This window comes from Rana temporaria, chromosome 8 (assembly GCF_905171775.1).
Source record: "Rana temporaria chromosome 8, aRanTem1.1, whole genome shotgun sequence".
Lineage (NCBI taxonomy): Eukaryota > Metazoa > Chordata > Amphibia > Anura > Ranidae > Rana > Rana temporaria.
Window position 1 is genome coordinate 49,402,215 of NC_053496.1, and position 21,689 is coordinate 49,423,903.

At 45.5% G+C, this 21,689-nt stretch overlaps 1 protein-coding gene across 3 annotated transcripts in view; it reads left to right on the plus strand.

Annotated features, from left to right (window-relative positions):
* Window positions 1-21,689, plus strand: part of LOC120946917 (ovostatin-like) — a 136,150-nt gene that overhangs the window by 32,142 nt on the left and 82,319 nt on the right. For all 3 annotated transcript variants that reach the window (XM_040361741.1, XM_040361740.1, XM_040361739.1), the window contains exons 10-13: window positions 5,856-5,970; window positions 10,680-10,792; window positions 12,570-12,728; window positions 18,126-18,377. In XM_040361741.1, the coding sequence (XP_040217675.1) occupies window positions 5,856-5,970; window positions 10,680-10,792; window positions 12,570-12,728; window positions 18,126-18,377 (639 nt within the window). The remainder of the gene's footprint in view (window positions 1-5,855; window positions 5,971-10,679; window positions 10,793-12,569; window positions 12,729-18,125; window positions 18,378-21,689) is intronic.

Sequence of the window (21,689 nt, forward strand, 5' to 3'; positions counted from 1 at the left end):
ACTTCTTGGTCAGCAGAAGAACCAAGTCCTGCAGGAACACTGGACCGGCATAGCAGGTGTAACACCCCACCGCCCACCAAAAGTCTGGGGGTAAGGGCCGGCCAGGGAAACTTCGGCTTTGCGGTGGTTGCCAGGGGCGATGACATTACCCTAAGTTCAGGGCAACCAGCGCGGTCAAGGGGGCGACCAAACTGAAGAGCACGCAGCGGTGCAAGGGGGGTATCCGGTTATATGGGACACCTGCGCGGGTGAGCCGCCCGTGGCTCAAGATAGGGGAAACAGTGTCTGGGGGAGTAAGGAGAGGGGTGAGCTGGCCGTCAGGGTGAACAAGGATGAGGGGGCAGGGGGAGGCCCGGAGGCAACATGGCCAACTCACGGTTAGGAAGTCTGCGGTGCAGGGGCAGCGATGCCAAGGAGAAGTACCAAGGTAGGTGTTGCGGGACGAACAGCCAGCACTTCATGCAGGGGACGGGGACTCAGGTGTGGGATGATCCGGCGCCCTCACGTCGCTCCAGCCAGGATAGAACAGCCTGCGGATCCTCAAAGAACTGAGCCTTACCGTCACATACGACCCGGAGCCGTGCAGGGAAAAGCATGGCGTACGGCAGGTGGTGTACTCGGAGTTGCCGCTTTGCCTCCGTGAAGCGCGCCCTTTTCTTCTGTACCTCCGAGGAGAAGTCCGGATAGACTGCAATGGTGGTGTTACCAAGAGGGATGTTCCCCTTCTCACGGGTAAGCCTGAGGACAGCATCACGGTCACGGTAGTTGAGCAGTTTAGCGATGAAGGTCCTCGGGGGTGCCCCTTCGGGAGGGGGCTTGGCGGCTAGGCGATGGGCGCGCTCCACAACGAAAGTGGAGGAGAAGGCCTCTCTGCCAAAAGTTTTGATGAGCAGGTTTTCAAGGTAGGTGGGGGGTCCACTCCTTCAGAGCGCTCAGGGAGCCCCACAAAACGTAAGTTACACCTTCGAAGGTGGTTCTCCATATCGTCCTGCTTGGAGAGCACCGCTTGCAGCTGGTGTTGCAGACTTTCCACCGAGACCTGGAGCGGGTGTAGGCCATCCTCCACGTGTTCCAGCCTGCGCTCCGTCTCCGACACCCGTTCACGTAGCTTATGCATATCATGCCGCATATGGGAAATGTCTACCTTCACCTCTTCGATCCGGGAGGTGAGGGAGGTTTGGCAGGCAGCGATAGCCTCCAGGACCCGGGCGGTATCACCAGAAGGCCGATCCTCTCCCCCCTGAAGCATGGCGGCGCCATCTTCCTCCCCCGTGTCCCGCTCACCATGTCGGCTTTTATCCTGTTTAGCGAGGGTTCCGGGCCTCTTAGGGGGAGACATGTTGGTCCCGAGTGTCGGGGGTAGGGATGGATGTGCCTGCGGTCGGTTGGTAGGGAAGATTCCCCCAGGATTCTTATGCAAAGGATCAGCCACGAGCGGAGCTCTCACTCAGCACGTCTTACTCCATGCAGCTCCAGACCACGCCCACATGGAATGATTATTACAGAATACAAATAAGCCTGCTGAATTCATCAGGGTTTTTGAATTGATTATGCGATAGTCAAATGTCAAGGCTACAGGCAACTATGAGATGCTAACCATCTTGGAGAAGCCAGAGATATTAGTTTGCCTGCTGTGTCTCTTTCCTACTCTCCATTTTTACTTCCCTAATATGTAAATACTTAATTCTTGAAGGCACCTGTGCATTGCTATTTGCATCTGAATCTGGTCAAAGAGACCGTGGCCCAGATTCAAGAAGCAATTGCGCCCGTGTAACCATAGGTTACACGGCGCAATTGCTTACTTGCGCCGGTGTAACGAATGCTCCTGATTCAGGAACCTCGTTACACCGACTGCAGCCTAAAATCTGCGCGGCATAAGGCTCTTATGCCACGCAGATTTTAGGCTGCATTCTTGCGTGGGCCGCTAGGGGGCACTCCCATTGTGATCAGCGTGTAGTATGCAAATTGCATACTAACACTGATTCACAAACTTGCGCGGGCCCTGCGCAAGCCAGGTACGGAGTTTCCGTACGGCAACTTTAGTGCAAGGCTGCCCCTTCTAATAGTAGGGGCAGCCAATGCTAAAGTATAGCCGCCGGTCCCGCGACGTGAAATTTGAATTTCACGTTGTTTGCTTAAGTGATTTGTGAATGGCGCTGGACGCCATTCACGTTCACTTTGAAGCAAATGACGTCCGGCGGGATCATTTACATTGCGCGCACTTACGCCGGGCAATTTTGCCAGCGCGCCCTCGCAATTTACAGAGCTACTGCTCCGTGAATCGAGGGCAGCGCAAAATATTTGCGGGGGCGCAGGGCAAAATCGTTGCCCTGCTCCCCCGCAATATTGTGCAAATGTACCTGAATCTGGGCCCATGTCTACTTGTTGGATGAGCTTATTGGCCAACTGTAGCCTATTCTGTGGCCATTTTGGATGGATCCTGCAACAGGTATCCCAGTTGCAAGATTTCCCTTCACCTGCTTTACCAGTGACAAAACAATTTTGGACTTCTATAAGTTTTTGTCTCGGTGACAGTGGTCACTCATCGGGACAAATAAGGGGACACAGATGGCCAGGACTTCATCCAGACTGGCCCACTTTAATTTTGCGAACACACACAAAAACAGTATATATAAACTATACACAATTGCGCAAAAAATCAGAAGTAAAAACATTCCACTATTGGGCATGGGACAGGGCATAGCCACACCAGTGCCCATTAATGCAGTCTGATCAGTGCCCATCAGTGCAGCCTCATAAGTGCCCATCATTGTTAGTCCCCCCCCCCCCCAGTACCTGGTCTGCACAGCTTCTTCTATCTAGGTCCCGGGTGCAGTGCTTGTCCTCAGGTGGTTCCTCTGGAGCTAGGAGCCCGGGACCAGCTGCGCACTGCTGGTACATCTGGTTCTCTCCCTTCCTCCTCGGCACCACAGAGCTGGGTAACTAGGGCTGGAGGAAACTGGGGGAGGCGGTTGGAGCCACCAATCAGCTAATCTCCCGACTCCCGCTGTGTAACTGTTTAGAAAAATAACTTCTCAGGGTCTCCCCTGTGTTCAGTGGGGGCCGGGGGACAGAAAGCAGTCTGCTTTCTGTGATCTGGCCCCTACTGAACAAAGGAGCCCGGAAACGTTTTTTTCCTAAACAGCTGCACAGCAGCAGATTAGCTTATTTGTGGACAGGATTTGCTCTACCTCCGCTGCCACTGAGCCATTGGCCCACCGGGAAACTTCTGGTAGTCCCGATGGCCAGTACATGCCTGCAGATGCCATTAAAAACCTTTGAGATTCAAACTCTAATACAGGCAGTCTCAGGGTTATAAACAAGATAGGTTATGTAGGTTTGTTCTTAAGTTAAATTTGTATGTAAGGTGGAACAGGTACATTTTTTAAATGTAACTCCAGCCAAATAAATATTTTTAAGTTTTGGATAGTATAGGGAAGGGTTAACTGGCCATGCAGAGTGGGATTGCTGACAGGTCTGCTGGACAGTAAGTGCCAAAATGCGGTGAGCAGCAAGATGGCTGCCCAACGGTTTCAGGGAGCAGCTGCCTCCATTTGTAAGTGTGAGTCTTATGTAAGTCAAATGTTTGTAACTCGAGGACTGCCTATATATGGTATTCAATATGTTTTGCCAGATAAATAATAGGAATTGTAAGAATCTATAGAAAGACAGATTGTATAAAAATTGAGATATATGGAATTTTTATGAATTTTTTTGCTGTACTGCCTAATTAGTTACCACTGGAGACAAAAGGTGGCATAATGATTACATTTGAGCCAAAAGCAAAACTAAACTGCATAGGTCCCAACAGTCCCTGATTTTGATGCTGTCCCCGATTTGGAACAAAGCCCTATCCCCCCTTCCTCCTCATTTGTCCCTCATTTTATTCTGAGCGATATTGTATATACTATATAGTATAGTAATGCACAAATTATCTGCCAAGAAGTGTTTCCCAGTGCTAAAACTTTCACCCAATTTCTAAATTGCTACATTAGTAAATTTCAAAAGTCAATATAAGGGAATAGTACTGGTTAAAAAAAAAGCACTTATGGGTTTAACCAATCTTTTTTTTTTTTTTTTCTTTTATAATTCTCCTTTAACCACTTAAGACCCGGACCTTTAGGCAGCTAAAGGACCTGGTCAGTTTTTGCGATTCGGCACTGCGTCGCTTTAACTGACAATTGCGTGGTCATGCGACGTGGCTCCCAAACAAAATTGGCGTCCTTTTTTCCCCACAAATAGAGCTTTCTTTTGGCGGTATTTGATCACCTCTGCGGTTTTTATTTTTTGTGCTATAAACAAAAATAGAGCGACAATTTTGAACAAAATTCAATATTTTTTACTTTTTGCTATAATAAATATCCCCAAAAATATATAAAAAAATGTTTTTCCTCAGTTTAGGCCGATACATATTATTCTACCTATTTTTGGTAAAAAAATCGCAATAAGCGTTTATCGATTGGTTTGCGCAAAATTTATAGCGTTTACAAAATAGGGGATAGTTTTATTGCATTTTTATAAAAAAACATTTTTTACTACTAATGGCGGCGATCAGTGTTTTTTTTTCCTGACTGCGACATTATGGCGGACACTTCGGACAATTTTGACACATTTTTGGGACCATTGTCATTTTCAGAGCAAAAAATGCATTAAAAATGCATTGTTTACTGTGAAAATGACAATTGCCGTTTGGGAGTTAACCACAAGGGGACACTGAAGGGGTTAAGTATGACCTCATTTGTGTTTCTAACTGTAGGGGGGTGTGGCTGTAGGTGTGACGTCATTGATTGTGTTTCCCTATAAAAGGGAACACACGATCAATGACGGCACCACAGTGAAGAACGGGGAAGCTGTGTTTACACACAGCTCTCCCCGTTCTTCAGCTCCGGGGGCCGATCGTGGGACTCTAGCGGCGATCGGGTCCGCGGGTCCCGCGGTCACGGAGCTTCGGACCGGGTCGCGGGCGCGCGCCTGCGACCCACGGCTGGGCACTTAGAGGACGTACCTGTACGTGCTTGTGCCCAGCCGTGCCATTCTGCCGATGTATATGTGCTGGAGGCGGTCCTTAAGTGGTTAAGGGGGTGTGGCATGGGTGCATGCCCTATACCTGCATACTTTTGCTAATAGGTGTGCCTCATTCCCATCTTAGAAAGTTGGGACGTATGCTGAACTGCATGTGAACAGCCCCATCCAGCTGTTCACCATAAACTCATAGCTCCCAACTGTCCCTGATTTCGAGGAACTGTCCCTGATTTGGAGCAATGTCCCTCTGTCCCTCTTTCCTCCTCAGTTGTCCCTCATTTTGGTCGGATCTATATAATTGTATATAAAATGCACTTTTTATATTTCAAAAAGTGTTTCCCAGTGCTAAACCTTTCATCCAAATTCTAAATTGCTGCATTTTTAAATTTTAAAAGCCAATATAAAGGAATAGTAGTGGTAAATAAAAAGGACTTGTGGATTTAATTAACCTTTTTTAGGGGGGTTATTTCCCCTTTAAGGGGGTGTGTCCTATGCCTACATACGTTTCCTAGTAGGTGTCCCTCATTCCCATCTCAAAATGTTGGGCGTTATGTAAACTGAAAGGCTGACATATCTGCTCTGACAGGGAGAGAATACAACACACCTATCCCTACTCTGACAATCTTCTGAAATATTTATATGTTTATTAGTAATAATTATTGTTATAACCTCAATTACTGTATATAAACTAATACTTTTTTGTTACTCGGGCCACAATATTTTAGTAATTTACCTTTAAAGCGAGTCAGTCCAACCAAAATGATCACTATAAGTAGGGCTGACTTGGCTTGCTTTATGTCTTTAAAACACTAACTTCTACTTTGTCCTTGCAGCTGGATGAGAACGGCACGTTCAGTGAATCCCTAGACCTGGATCAATTTAAATTACCATTTTCAGGACTTTTAAATTATCTCACGTGTGACATTACAATGAAAGAAAACGGGACAGGTAATGTCTACCTCTTTTGTTCCAATTTAAAGTAAATCTGCTGCAAACAGAAAAAAACGGCTATGGCCTCCTACTGAAAATGCTTGTTGATGAACACACATGTTGGGCTACTGTGCATGATATTCAGGGGAGACTCCATCCACACTCCACTAACATTACCCCAATACCAGGACTTCTGATGTATTTTTTGTAGGGGTGAGCTTGAACATCGGGTGTTCGCCCTTTCTCCGAACAGCGAATATTATGGGTCGTTTGCGCCAAATTCGAGGGGCGCAGAACGCCCCATAATGCACTGCGAGATTTCAGTGTATTGATGTCTGATGGTTGGCCAAAGCATGCACCTGACCTGCATGCTTTGGCCAATCACAGTGCACTCTGCTGCGATAGCCATAATTGGCCAAAGGGAGGGTGCCTTTGGCCAATCATGGCTCAGGGGGACTAAGTCCACGCCCCACACTATATAAGGCTGCTTACATAGCGGCTGTGTATACTTGTGTGACTGTGGACGGAGATAGATTGAGCTAGATTAGGCAGACTGGTTAGTTAGTAAGTGTATTTAATATATATATATATATATATATATATATATATATATATATATATATATATATATATATATATATATATATATATACATACATACATACATACATACATACATACATACATACATACATACATACATACATACATATATATATATATATATATATATATATATATATATATATATATATATATATATATATATATATATATATATATATATATACATATACAGTCTAGTATATACATACAAGAGGGCAAAAAATAGGTCCCAACTGGTTCTTTAGTGAGTTTTATAGACTATGGGGCAGATCCACAAAGCGAGTACGCCGGCGTATCTACTGATACGCCGGCGTAATTTTAAAATTCCTGCGTCGTATCTTTGTTTTGAATCCTCAAAACAAGATACAACGGCATCTCGGCTAGATCCGACAGGCGTACGTCTTCGTACGCCATCGGATCTAAGCTGCAATTTTTCGCGGGCCGCTAGTTGGCGTTCCCGTCGAAATCCGCGTCGAGTATGCAAATTTGCTATTTACGGCGATCCACGAACGTACGTCGGCCCGGCGCATTTTTTTCCGTCGTTTGCATTCGGCTTTTTCCGGCGTATAGTTAAAGCTGCTAGCTATACTGAGGCGTACTCAATGTTAAGTATGGCCGTCCTTCCCGCGTACAATTTTTAATTTTTTACGTTGTTTGCGTAAGTCGTTCGCGAATAGGAATTTGCGTAGAATGACATCACCGTCGTAAGCATTGGCGGGTTCCGGGTTTAATTTCGAGCATGCGCACTGGGATACCCCAGGGACGGCGCATGCGCAGTTCCAAAAAAACGTTTATGTCGGGTCACGACGTATTTACATAAAACACGCCCCCCATTACATCAAATTGTTTGAGAATTTGATTTAAAAAAGATAAGTTACGGCGGCGTAGCGTATCTTGGATACGCTGCGCCCGGCGCAGATGTACCTGGATCTGCCCCATACAGTCTAGTTTATATATACATACATAGGGCGTAACGTATATCCGATACGTTACGCCGCTCCAACTTTGGACGCAAGTTCTTTATTCAGAAAGAACTTGCGCCCTTAGTTACGGCGGCGTAACGTATGTGTTGCGACGTAAGGCCGCCTAATTCAAATAGGGATGTAGGGGGCGTGTTTTATTAAAATTGCAGTTGACCCCGCGTATTTTACTTTTTTTAACGGCACATGCGCCGTTCGTGAAAAAATCCCAGTGTGCATGCTCGAAAATCCGCCGCAAAACGTCATTGCTTTCGACGTGAACGTAAATTACGTCCAGCCCTATTCGCAAACGACTTACGCAAACGACGTAAAAATGTCAAAACTCGGCGCGGGAACGACGGCCATACTTAACATTAGCTACGCCTCATATAGCAGGGGTAACTAGGAAGGGTTGCAAAGGATGGGCAATTGCCCTCTCACCAACGACCAGACTGGCTTACACCTTGCAGAGAGCAACCCTGGAAGAGATGTCCTTCAGCGAAGTGACCATTGATGACCCATGGCTGATGGATGGCAGCAACTGTAGTGTAGCTCTGCTGGGTGGGTGCCGCGTAGATGTTCAACGAACAGCAGGCATGATTAGGCCCTCCAGGGTCAAGTTGGAATCACTTGATCACTGTGTGGTAGGCCACAGCCTCTCTCTCCACAAAGGGAGATGTGCGCACAGCAAGGCCCATGAAGAAGAGAGCATGGCACGAAGCTCCATACTCTTTTATAGTAGAGGGATATGTATATAGGTGAAGAATGATGGGGAATTGCACAATATTGACCTTAGTCCACATCGCTACACACACACACAAATATATATATATATATATATATATATATATATATATATATATATATATATATATATATATATATATATATATATATATATATATATACTCTGCATTTAGTGTAGACTAGATATTCAGTGTAGACTCTATATTCAGTCAGCACAGGCAGTGTAGTATACATAACACAATGTATTGAAGTGGTTAAGGGGAACCCTGTACCTTCAGGTCTGGTATGTATTTTAAGGGGAACCCTGCGCCAAAATAAAAAAAATGGCATGGGTTCCCCCCAAAATCTATACCAAACCCTTATCCAAGCAAGCAGCCATTGCAGGCCAGAAAATGGGGGGGAGCGAGCACCCCCCCTCCTGAACCATACCAGGCTGCTTGCCTTCAACACAGGGAAGGTGCTTTGGGGTCCCTCCAAAGCATTCTTGTCCCCATGTTGATGGGGCCAAGGGCCTCATCCCCACATCCCTTGCTCAGTGATTGTGGGGGTCTGTGGGCGAGGGCTTATCGTAATCTGGAAGCCCCCTTTGACAAGGGCCCCCCCCCCCTATATGAATGGGTTTGGGGAACTTTGTACCCCTACCCATTTACCAAGAAAAGTGTAAAAAAAAATGATTACAGGAGAGAGTTTTTGACAATTCCTTAATTCCTTTATTAAACAAACAAAAAAAGTGTCCTGTGATGTCCAATCATCTTCAATCACAGCATTCGACGGACCCCCCAAAAAGAAGCAAAAAAAAAAAGAAGTAGTTCTGCCTTGATGGAAGTAATCCTGCCGACTGCTGTTTCTTGGCTGTTAGTCGGAATTTCAGATGTATCCAAATCTCCAAATTACAATAATAACTAATTTAACCGGTTAATGCCCGTCGCATGTATATGTACATCCACAGAATGGCACGTACAGGCATATGGGCGTACATGTACGTCCCTGCCATTCCGTGGGTGACCTACAGCCACACCCCCCTACAGTTGTAAACACACACTAGGTGAACCCTAACTCCTTCAGCGCCCCCTGTGGTTAACTCCCAAACTGCAACTGTCATTTTCACAATAAACAATGCAATTTAAATGCATTTTTTGCTGTGAAAATGACAATGGTCCCAAAAATGTGTCAAAATTGTCCAAAGTGTCCGCCATAATGTCGCAGTCACGAAAAAAATCGCTGATCGCCGCCATTAGTAGTAAAAAAAAAAAATAATAAACCTATCCCCTATTTTGTAAATGCTATAAATTTTGCGCAAATCAATCGATAAACGCTTATTGCGATTTTTTTTTTTCCAAAAATATGTAGAAGAATACGTATCGGCCTAAACTGAGGAAAAATAAAATTTGTATATATGTTTTTGGGGGATATTTATTATAGCAAAAAATATTGCATTTTTTTCAAAATTGGCGCTCTATTTTTGTTTATAGCACAAAAAATAAAAACTGCAGAGATGATCAAATACCACCAAAAGAAAGCTCTATTTGTGGGAAAAAAAGGACGTCAATTTTGTTTGGGAGCCACGTCGCACGACCGCGCAATTGTCTGTTAAAACAACGCAGTGCCAAATCGCAAAACCTGGCCTGGGCATTTAGCTGCCTAAAGGTCCGGGGCTTAAGTGGTTAAACAAATCCCGCCCATTGAGTTCAACGGGGCTGCGCCACAACCACATGCAATGCACGCAATTGTTAAAGGAGTTAAATCAGGCAGTGGGGAAGCTATGTAACACCACGCCCTGCCAAATGTCCTCTGAAAAGTCCTGTGACTGGAAGGATAGACCCTGAGAATGGTACAGTGGGTATTTCTGCAGATCCTGACCTGGAATGAAGAACTGGTGTCTGGTTCCCAAGGTTTGCAGCATGCAGGTGCTAACATAGGAAGACCTTAGCTGGGTAGCAGAGTGGTGGGAGAGTGTCAGGACATCTTCTAGGCAATGCTCTCTCACCAGAAACGAGTCTTCCCGCTGTACCGACCAGCTTCTCAGGCTCTCTCCTTCCATTCCTTGCAGCTCTCCACTTGGACATCTGTTAGCATGCCTCGCTTTCTCAGAAGCTGCCAGGCTCATAAAGGTACGCCGACAGTAGGGGGCTGGATGTGGCCTGGGAGCCTCAATTTGCCCACATGCTCTAAGTTAATAAAAAGGACAGAAGTGACTATCTTTACACTTTTTTTGTGTCATTCACTTAACATATTAAATTCTAGAGGGTCAACATGACGCCAGCCTCATATGTTATTTGTCAGCCCTGAGATTAGTTTGGCTGCCAGGCCCCTATGGAGGACAATTATGTATGACGGGGAGAGAACATAAGTGAATAACAACACACACAGTCAGCCCTGAGAGGTCATTCACAAACATGGTCTCTTTTTTCACAGGCGTTCTGGTTCCTACTTCCTGCTACATGTCGATCACAAACAGGCTTGCCATCCTCCAGCTGGATCGTGGAAGCATAGGCTCATACTACAATAAAGTCCACTTACCATTTGCTGTGAGTATAATACAAACATGTGAGCATATGTGCACTGAACACACTACACAATTGCCACCACTATATATATATATATATATATATATTTTTTAATGAGTTTATTGGGTGTGTTGGAGCCTCTCCTACAGGTGTCACTTTTGGGTAAAGTCACCCTATTTGTCCATCGCCACCAGGACTAAGAGGGGAGAATCCAAAAAGTTGAGTTTTCAACAGAACAGGAATAGAAGGGGAATTTCCCAATAGGGACACTTGTTCTGGTGACTGCCATCTAAGACCTGTTGTGCCTACAGGAAATGAAGTAAAGGGAAATCTCCCCAATGCAACAAAGATATTAACCACTTGCCGACTGGCCCATAGTAAAAATACATCATTACTTTGATGGTAAATACCAGTGTTAGGGCAGCAGCTAGCTGCCATAAACCAGGTATTTATTAAAAAAAAAATCACTATGGTCGATTCTAATTTCAGATAAAAGTGATCACGTGAGCGGATCACTTTTAGAAGCAGCGGATCGGTAAAGCCCGGGAGCGATCCAATTGCGGTCCTTGGCTGGGCATGGAGAAAAGTAGAGGCCAAGATGGCCGCCACTCGTCTTTATGCCTTTGAAGGACCAGGGCGATGTCTAACTTTACTTCCGGGTTCTTGGGCCATAGTAAATATTTTTTTTTAAAGCTAAAGATAAAAAAATATATATATTTTGTTTTTAAAGGTAAATGAGAGATTTGGGGTCATTTGACCCCAGATCTCTTAATAAAGAGGACCTGTCCTCCATATTTCTATTACAAGGGATGTTTACAAGTGATCTAAAAAATGAAATGAAAGGGACAGTGTAAGAAGAAAAAAGAAAAGGTGAAATAAATAAGATTTTTATTTTTTGTAAGTACCCCATCCCTACTTGTGTGCAGAAGCAAACGCATATGTAGGTCGCGCAAGCATATGTAAACGGTGTTCAAACCACACATGTGAGGTATCACAGTGAACATTAGAGCGAGAGGAATAATTCCTGTACTAGATTGCCGCCTCTGTAGCTCTAAACAGATAGCCTGTAAAAAATGTTATAGCGTCGCCTATAGAGACTTTTAAGTTGTGTAGTTTGTCGCCATTCCACGAGTGTGCGCAATTTTAAAGCATGAAATGTTAGGTATATATTTTCTCAGCGTAACATCATCTTTCACATTTTACAAAAAAAGTGGGGTAAATATTGTGTTTTGTTTTTATTTTTATTTCATTAAAGTCTATTTTTTCCCCAAAATGTTTTTGAAAGACCTCTACACAAATACAATGTAACATAAAATATTTCAACAATCACCATTTTATTCTCTAGGCTCTCTACTAAAAATATATATAATGTTTGGGGGTTATAAGTAATTTTCTAGCAAAAAATTCAATAAGACTTTAAGCGGCCCATAGATGACTACATTTTCTTTCCTTCCACCACAGACGGAAGGAAAGAAAATTGTTTGATTCCCCCATTAGTGTTGATGTGGCAATGCTTCCCGCAGCGCTATTGTGTCCTGCTAGTGAGGGGGCACGGGCAGCATTCCTGACTGGCAGAATGCAATAGTTATTGCTAGCAGCTATAAATGCCGGGAGTAATCGAATGTAAAAAAGACTGGTTGTACCCAAATCGATTGATGGTTCAACTTGGGTGCAATCAGCCTGCCCATACATCAAATCTCAACTGATCCCGCCCAAATGTAGGGCTGGCTTTAGATTTAATTGCTGTTTTTGTTTAATGGAAGACAATATTCAATTGTGTATACTTTTTGTATTTTAGGCAACATTAACAGATGAGAAAGGCAAGCCATTGGCCTCTAGAGCAATTAAAGTGCGGATTGATGGAGCAGATGTCAAATGTCTAACAACGGACGCTAATGGAAGAGTTGAGACTGTGATCGACACATCTTCATACTACAAGGCCAACATCACCCTTTCTGTACGTACAGAATACACATAAAGGGATAGGGATAAATACACACAGGCACTTTAAAAAAATGTTGGTTGTAAACATTAATCTGAATGCATCATGCTGATGTCCAGCTTTATCGAAGCCATCTAAAATCTCTTCAGAGTGGAAAGAGTAAATAAAGGCTTTAACGTAGTTGTAAACCCTTACGTAAACCCAGTGAAGTGACTAGCCTCAGGAGATACACAGGGATGAAACAAATCCTCCTAAATGTGTTGTACCTGTTTATCTGGGGCATTTAGGAAGCAAGTTATGCCAACGTTCACTACATATTTATTAGAGGTTTGCAAAATGCTTGCTGAGTGTGACGTTCTTCAGGCTTATTTTTGTAAGCTAGACTTAAAGTGAAAGTAAACCCTTTTTTTTAACTTGGACCTACAGGTAAGCCTATAATAAGTCTTACCTGTAGGTACTGTGACTATCTCCTAAATCTGCACTGTTTAGGAGATATTCACACTGCATGCAGTCATTGACATCACTGGTGCATGCATCTGAAGGGATGGCATACCCTTCAGAGTTCTGTGCCACAGGAGTGACGTCATTGTGGCACGGCCAATCAGATGGCTGGAGGACACAAACCTGTAAGGAAGACCGGGTGAAGATGGAAGCACCTTCAGTAGTTACAGTGCGCTGCTGGAGGGCTTCGTTCTATGGTAAGCATTTCATAATGTGCTAGTATGGGTATGCATACCATACCAAAAAATGTGGTTTACTACTGCTTTAAAGCTAGCCTTCAGTCTTTCTTTCAACTGTATATAATGTGGCTCCTCCCCATTATTAAATGAATGCTGGAGTTCCGCCTTTCTTATCAAGGCAAGATTGGAGTAGCCCCAGCAACCCTTAGCCTCTTGGGATTTTTTTTTTTTTTACATATTCCATGAGGCATGGGACACTAAATGCTATATTGTGCTCTGAAAGTTCTGCACATGTGCCATGATGTATCCTGCACACTGTGCTTTTGCGGCTGCATGTAATCACTGTAGAAGTGCCACTAAGTTTCTAAGGTGACCTATTCTAGCTGATATAAGGGTACCTGATGCTGTTATGAGCTCTTTATTGTTCCCTCTCTCCTGTTACATCTCTCTAGTCATCTCTAGATAGCAGCTGTGAAAACTCTGAAAGACTAATTTCCATGAAATCTACATGCAATTCCATCATGCCTGCTTTCCAGATTGGTTAAAATTGAGATATATTTTTCTGTGCCCAATTCCTGACACTATGGTCTACCATGTAGTTTACTTCAAATTGTAAAAACAACTGATGACAGTTAAAAACCAAGGACCAGCTTCACAATAAGAAATGATTAGCCTGTGTTATTATGAAGACTTGAAAAAAACCTCTTTATTCGTTTTTTTTACGTACAATGAAATCATTAATAAAAATGTAATATTTTGAAAAAAAAATATATATATATACACCGTAAGCCTTAGCCTGAGTAGAAAAGCCTACCTCCTGCCAGCAGACTGTAGGGAAGGATCTTCGCTCTCTGTGGGGGAACTGTGATCTTTCTTCAAAGGTCTGGCATGCCCTGTGCTGAGTCAGAGTTGTCAGCAGAGATCATGGGCTTTACTAACATGCAGGGTTTGGCTCAGTATAAAGCATTCTTGACCTCTGCAATGAGATCGCTGCTTCCCTACAAAGAGCAAAGGTCCTTCCCTACAGTATGCTGGCAGGAGGCAGGCTTTTCTACTCAGGTTGTGGTTTTTTTTTTTGAATCAAAAGGTTTTTATTGCTCATAAAACATACTGTTACAGGAATACGATAAACAGAATGACATCTTGCATCAATACATTTTAGTCTATTACAACAGAATTGCTGGTCATACATCATAGACTTTACTACACAACAGTGCTCACATGTCCTATGCCACTAAACCCCACCAAGTAGCCTAGTTTGAACCAATTCCAAAGGGCTTAGGCCAGGTATCGCAAGCCAGGGATCCCAAAGTTTAAGGAACTTCCCTGCGTTACCTCTATGCTGGTAGATAAATTTCTCCATTAGCAGTGTCTTACCCATATGCTGGACCCAGGTCTTTAGCAAAGGCGCCTCCCTTGATTTCCAATGTATGAGAATGAGCTTTCTTGCCTGAAATAGAGCTCTAGCGAATGCCACCCTGGTGCCTTCCTCCTCAATCACCCCCTCCAGGACACCTAGTAGGCAATGGAGCGGCTCCATAGGGACGTTGGTCTGGAACACCGAATTCAGCGTAGCCAGAACCTCAGTCCAGTATCTGTGTAACTTGGGGCATCGCCAGAGCAGGTGAATCAGATCCCCCTGAGCCGCCCTACAGCGACCACATAGCGGATCCGGAGATCTGCCCATTCTAAAAAGTTTGACCGGGGTGAAGTGCACCCTTAACAGTATGTAGAGCTGGGAGACTTTCTGTGATACATTTAGTGAACAGGTATTAACGGCCTGCAGCGCCTCCTCCCATGCCTCACCCTCCAGGGGTCCCAAGTCTGTCTCCCACTGTTCCGCCACCTTCATCGGGTACCCCTCAAGGAATGACGCCAAAAGCATGCCGTAGCATTGCGATATCATGCCCCTGGTGTCCTGCGCGGAACTTAACATTCGGAAAACGGGTGTGGGGGACTGAACCCACTCTACAGCTACCCCCTGGGCCTGCACTGCGTGCTGCAATTGCATATAATAAAACTGCATGGTGGGTGGCAAGTTAAATCTGGACCTCAGCTCACTAAAGGACATCAGAGCCCCCCTCCGAAAAATATGCCTAAGGTGCGTAATCCCCACGGATCTCCATCTGTGGCCCTGGTCAAGTTTGGCCAGTTCCACATATGCGTCATTCTCCCAAATGGGACTAAACTCAGTAAACCCCAACACATCTTGAAGCTGCCTGACCTTGTTCCACACCTTCTGGACAAGAGCGTAGGTGGGCATACGTTTGTTGGATCTATGGAACCTGCGGGCCTCCAACCCCTCAGGGATCGAGGCTGCCCCAGATCCCCGCAGCATAAGCCTAGCCGAGGAGGTCGTGGGCAGAGGATCCATGACCCCTATTAGGTGTTGCAGCTGTGCCGCCAGATAATACAACCATGGATTGGGCAGAGCCAGGCCTCCCCCCTCCTTTGGGCGCTGGAGCTGTTCTAGCTTTATCCTAGGGGGTTTAGTGTGCCACAGCAGCTGTCGAAAGAGAGAGTTGACTACACGAAATATTTTTAGGGTGATAACAATCGGCGCGTTATGAAGGAAGTACAGCAGTTGCGGCATTAGTATCATTTTGATAAGGTTGGTTTTACCCGCCAGTGACATCTTCAGTCTATTCCATATCTGAATTTTATCCCTGAATCTGGACAATAAGGGGTACACATTGAGCTTACAGTAATCGGTTATCAAGGGGGACACCCAGACCCCCAGATATTTAAAGGACGTCACTATGGGGACCGGGCACGGCAGATTACTCCCGTGCGTCGGCTCCCCATCCAGGAACATCAGGGCTGACTTTGTCCAGTTGATGGTGAGGCCTGAAAAGCGACCAAAGTCAGTGATTATGGCCATTGCTTGTTGAAGGGATTCCTCTGCATCCTCCAAAAAGAGGAGCATGTCGTCCGCATACAACATGATCTTTTCGTGCATGTCACCATATCTGAACCCGCGGACCGACCCACAATCCCTCACCAGGGCCGCCAGAGGCTCAATAGCCAGAGCAAAGAGCAGGGGGGACAGGGGACAACCCTGCCTGGTCCCCCTGCCCAGAGCAAAAGCATGGGACATCCTATCAGCCATTCGTACGGCCGCCTTGGGCGCAGCATACAAAAGACGTACCCACCTCAAGAATCTGGGACCGAATCCGAATTTGGACAGCACCGCCCACAGGTACCGCCAGCCGACACTGTCGAAGGCTTTATTAGCATCTAACGACAACAGTGCCCTGTGGCCAACGGAGTCCGAGGGGGTCTGCATATTTAAATATAACCGACGGAGATTCGTCGCGGTGGATTTACGCGGCATAAAGCCCGCTTGGTCGGAGTGTATAATGGATAGGATAATTTTATTCACCCGTATAGCCAGTATCTTCGCAAGAATTTTGACGTCGCTTTGTAAAAGGGAAATAGGCCGGTATGACCCTGGATCCAGAGGATCCTTACCAGCCTTCAGCAGCAGAACAATGTTCGCCCTTGTCATGGATGTAGGTAGGTCACCCGTATCAAACGAATGATTGAACACCTCGAGCAACTTGGGAAGCAATGTCTCCCCATACTGAGTGTACACTTCAATGGGTATACCATCGTCGCCCGGGGCCTTACAATTAGGAAAAGAAGAAGCCGCCTCCCGGAGCTCCTCCAGGGTGAGCGGCCTCTCCAGCTCAGCCTGCGCCGCGCCGCTCAATACTGGGAGTGTAACCGCATCAATATAACCCTGCAACTCTGCGTCTGTAAAATCATCTCGCACCTTGTACAATTCCGAGTAGAAATGAGCTAGCTCCTCCAAAATCAACTCAGGTTCGTTCACCAGCCGTCCCTGCGTGTCGCGTATCGCTCCTATGGCAGGAGACGCCTGTTGAGACCTGGCAATTCTGGCCAGCAAACGGCCAGTCTTCTCCCCCTCTTCATAGTATGCCTGCTGGGTAAAGAAGCGCTTTCGCTCCGCGGCGGAGGATCTCAGCCGGTCCAGGGAATCCTGGCCCGACGTCCACGCCTCCCTCGCGGGCTCCGATGGGTCTAAGACATATGCTAGCCCCAGCTGCCTCACCTGGTCCTCGACCCGATCTAAAAGATCGGACGAGTTGTGTTTAATGACTGCAATTTCCTCAATAAATGTTCCCCTCAGACAGGCCTTAAGGGCATCCCAACTCATGGCTCGATCCTCCCTTCCCCAGTTCTCCTCAAAATACTGTTCCATTCTGCGTGTAATCTGATCATGGGAGGTAAACAGCTTCAGCCAGAAGGCGTTTAGTTTCCACGGGGCCCTGGGCAGTGAGGAGATCGGGCGGGTAGTCAGGTGGGCCACCAGTGGGGAGTGGTCGGAGACCCCCCTCGGGAAGTACTCTACCTTAGGGATCATATGGAGAACCTGAGGGGACCCCACACACAAATCTATACGGGACAGGGACCCATGAGACTTAGAGAAGCAAGAAAACTGCTTGACCATAGGGTATCGAGCTCTCCAAATGTCTAGCCATCCTACCTCCCCCAGCAGTCTACTCAGTACAGTTCCCCTGCTTCCCCGAGGCACCCACTCAGGTTGTGGTTGATTTAGAAAAACACCTTTGTGTTGATGCACCTGGCATGTATTTAGCTGATTTAAACTGAAAGCTCAGTTGGGCTTTAATTTACATTGATCATAATGAAACTTTGTCTTTTTAAACATCTTTTAAATAATTTATTGTCTTTCTTTTTACTTCCACAGGCTGTTTATGAGGATAATGACCTCTGCTATGGCCGGGATGAATATAGCAGTTACTACATCAATAATGCTAGAAGTAACCCCTATGATGAGATAACGCTCTATCGTTCTTTCTCGAAGTCACAGAGCCATATACGTATAAGACCTCTATGGGATCAGTTGTCCTGCAATATGCGTTACAGCATGCAAGTGGATTACTTATTTACAGAAGAAGGAGTTGGGAAAGGTGCAACTACCACCAGCATCAAATACATTGTGAGTTTTAGGCGCAAAATAAGTCACTTGAAAACAATCATGTATATCAGCATAATGTAGATCAGGGGTCTCCAAACTTTCTAAACAAAGGGCCAGTTTACTATCCTCCAGACCCATCATTGGTGTCAGTGGGAGGAATAGTGTCCCATTATTGGTGTCAGTGGGAGGAATAGTGTCCCATCATTGGTGTCAGTGGGAGGAATAGTTTCCCATCATTGGTGTCAGTGGGAATAATAGTGTCCCATCATTGGTGTCAGTGAGAGGAATAGTGTCCCATCATTGGTGTCAGTGAGAGGAATAGTGTCCCATCATTGGTGTCAGTGGGAGAAATAGTGTCCCATCATTGGTGTCAGTGGGAGGAATAGTGTCCCATCATTGGTGTCAGTGGGAGGAATAGTGTCCCATCATTGGTGTCAGTGGGAGAAATAGTGTCCCATCATTGGTGTCAGTGGGAGGAATAGTGTCCCATCATTGGTGTCAGTGGGAGGGATAGTGTCCCATCATTGGTATCAGTGGGAGGAATAGTGTCCCATTGTCAGTAGAAGAAAAAATGCCCCAAGGGCCGGATAAAGGCAAGCAAAGGGCCACATCTGGCCCCCAGGCCGAAGTTTGGAGACCCCTGATGTAGATAATCGTACCAATATGTGAATTTTCTTCAAACCCTGTCTGTAAAGGTTCTCATTTATCCAGGTCATGGTTAAAGAAGAGGAACTGGCTCGGGTAAAGCTTAATAAAGCAATGAGCCCTGATGGTATTTATCCCAGACTTCTAAGGCCTCGTACACACGACCGAAAATGTTTCTGCGGACATGTTCGGTCGTCTGTACGGCCGACCCGACCGGATTCCCGGCCTAGTGGACAGGTTTCCAGCGGACCAATGTTTCTTAGCATGCTAAGAAACATGTCCGCTGGAACCATGTCCATCGGACATGTCCGATGGTCAGTACGACTCATCGGAAATGTCCACTGGGCCGGAATCCCCCGCATGCGTCGAAGTGATTCGACGCATGCGTGGAAGGATTGACCTTCCAGGGTCACGCACGTCGCCGCGTCATCGTCGCGGCCACGTCACCGCGTATCCTGTCCGCGGGGAATTTGGTCTGATGGTGTGTACAGCCATCAGACCAAATGATCCCAGCGGACATTTCCGATGAAAACGGTCCGCGGACCGTTTTCATCGGACAGGTCCCGTCGTGTGTACGAGGCCTTAGAGAACGTTGAGATATAGTTGACCATTAACAGATCTTATTAATCAAACTCTTCTAACAGGAGAAGTTCCCCATGATTAGTGGACAGCTAATAGTGTACCTATCCACAATAAGGACAGCAAGGTAGAACCTGGCAATTACAGGCCAGTGAATTTAACATCAATTGTAGTCAAGTTAATGGAATCACTCCTGAAAAGAAGGATCATTGATCACCTAAAAATGCACAGCTTGCTGGACCCAAAGCAGCATGGCTTTACTGAGGGCAGATCATGTCAGACTAACCTGATTTAATTTTTTGATTATATTACTAGTGTTTTGGACCAGGGGGGTGCTGTGGACATATACCGTATCTTGATTTCAGCAAGGCATTTGATACCGTTCCACATAATGATCTAATACAAAAGTTATACAAGATAGGACTTAACCCTTGGGTGGTTCAGTGGATATGCAGTTGGCTAAAGGATAGATACCAGAGTGTCATTACAGAGACCAGTCACTAGTGGTGTACCACAATGGTCTGTACTGGTCTTGTTGTATTTAATCTATATGTAACGGATATGACTAAAGGTTTGTTGGGAAAGTTATGTCTGTTTGCTGACGACAAAAAGGTGTGTAATAGGGTTGATATCCCTGGAGGTGTCTGTAACATGGAACATGATTTTAGGATTGCTGGAAGATTTGTTAAAGCAGTGGAGACTGCAGTTCAATATTTCTAAATGTAAAATAATAAATACCCCGAGAAAGTACAATATTGGGGTACAGGGTTAGCCAGCACTACAGAAGAAAAAGATTTGGGGGTGCTTATTTCACATGATTGCAAAATGAGCAAACAGTGTGACCAGGCAGTGGGATAAGTGAATAGAATTCTAGGATGCATCAATAGAGGGATCACCAGCAGGAGGAAGGAGGTTCTGATTCCCCTATTAGGATCTTTAGTGAGACCTCATTTAGAATATTGTGTCCAGTTCTGGAGATCTCACTTACAAAAAGATATTGATCAGATAGAACGAGTTCAGAGACGGGTAACAAAAATGGTGAAAGGTGTGGGAGATAAAACATACCAAGAGCGACTTCAGGAACTTAAAGCGGAGGTCCGGCTTTAAGAAAAAAAAACATAAAAGTCAGCAGCTACAAACACTGTAGCTGCTGACTTTTAATAAGCACACTTACCTGTCCAGGGTGCCCGCGATGTCGGCCGCCTGATGCTGATCCGTCCCTCATAACGGATGCCGGCGCCGCCATTCTAAGGAAGGGAAACAGGCAGTGAAGCATTTTTTTTTGGGGGGTGGACCTCTGCTTTAATATGTACAGTCTGAAGGAAAGAAGGAAAAGGGGAGACATGATTGAAACCTTTAAATACATTGAGGGGTGAATAAGGTTTAGGAAGGCAGTCTTTTCAATATGAAACCAAAATCAAGAACACAGGAACATAGGGCCTGATCCACAAAAACCCTGCGTAACTTAACTTTTGGCATTTAAGTTATACCGCCGCAAAATCTCTACCTAAGTGCCCGATCCACAAAGCACTTACCTAGAAATTTTGAGCGGTGTAACTTAAATCCGTCCGGCGCAAGGCGTTCCTAATTTAATGGGGCGAGTCCCATTTAAATTAGGCGCGCTCCCGCACCGGACGTACTGCGCATGCTCCCGACGTCATTTTCCCGACGTGCTTTGCACGGTTTTACGTTGCGCCGGGTTTTGAGAATCGCGACGGGCGTAAAAAAAAAAAAACGCGTTGCGGCGGAAAAAAAAATGACAGCGACGCGGGGTAGAAGGGTCTGCTTTTACAAGGTGTAAACAGTTTAGGCCTTGTAAAAGCAGCCCTAAATTTGCGATAGCAAACTAATACTTACGGAGAAAAAACGAAGCGTAAAAGCTTCGTGGATCTCCGTAAGTGCTAATTTGCATACCAGACGCGGCATTTCGACGAGAAATGCCCCCAGCGGCGGCCGAGGTACTGCATCCTAAGATCCGACAGTGTAAAACAATTACACCTGCCGGATCTTAGGAATATCTATGCGTAACTGATTCTGTGAATCAGTCGCATAGATAGAAACAGGGATACGACGGCGTATCAGTAGATACGCCGGCGTATCCCTTTTGTG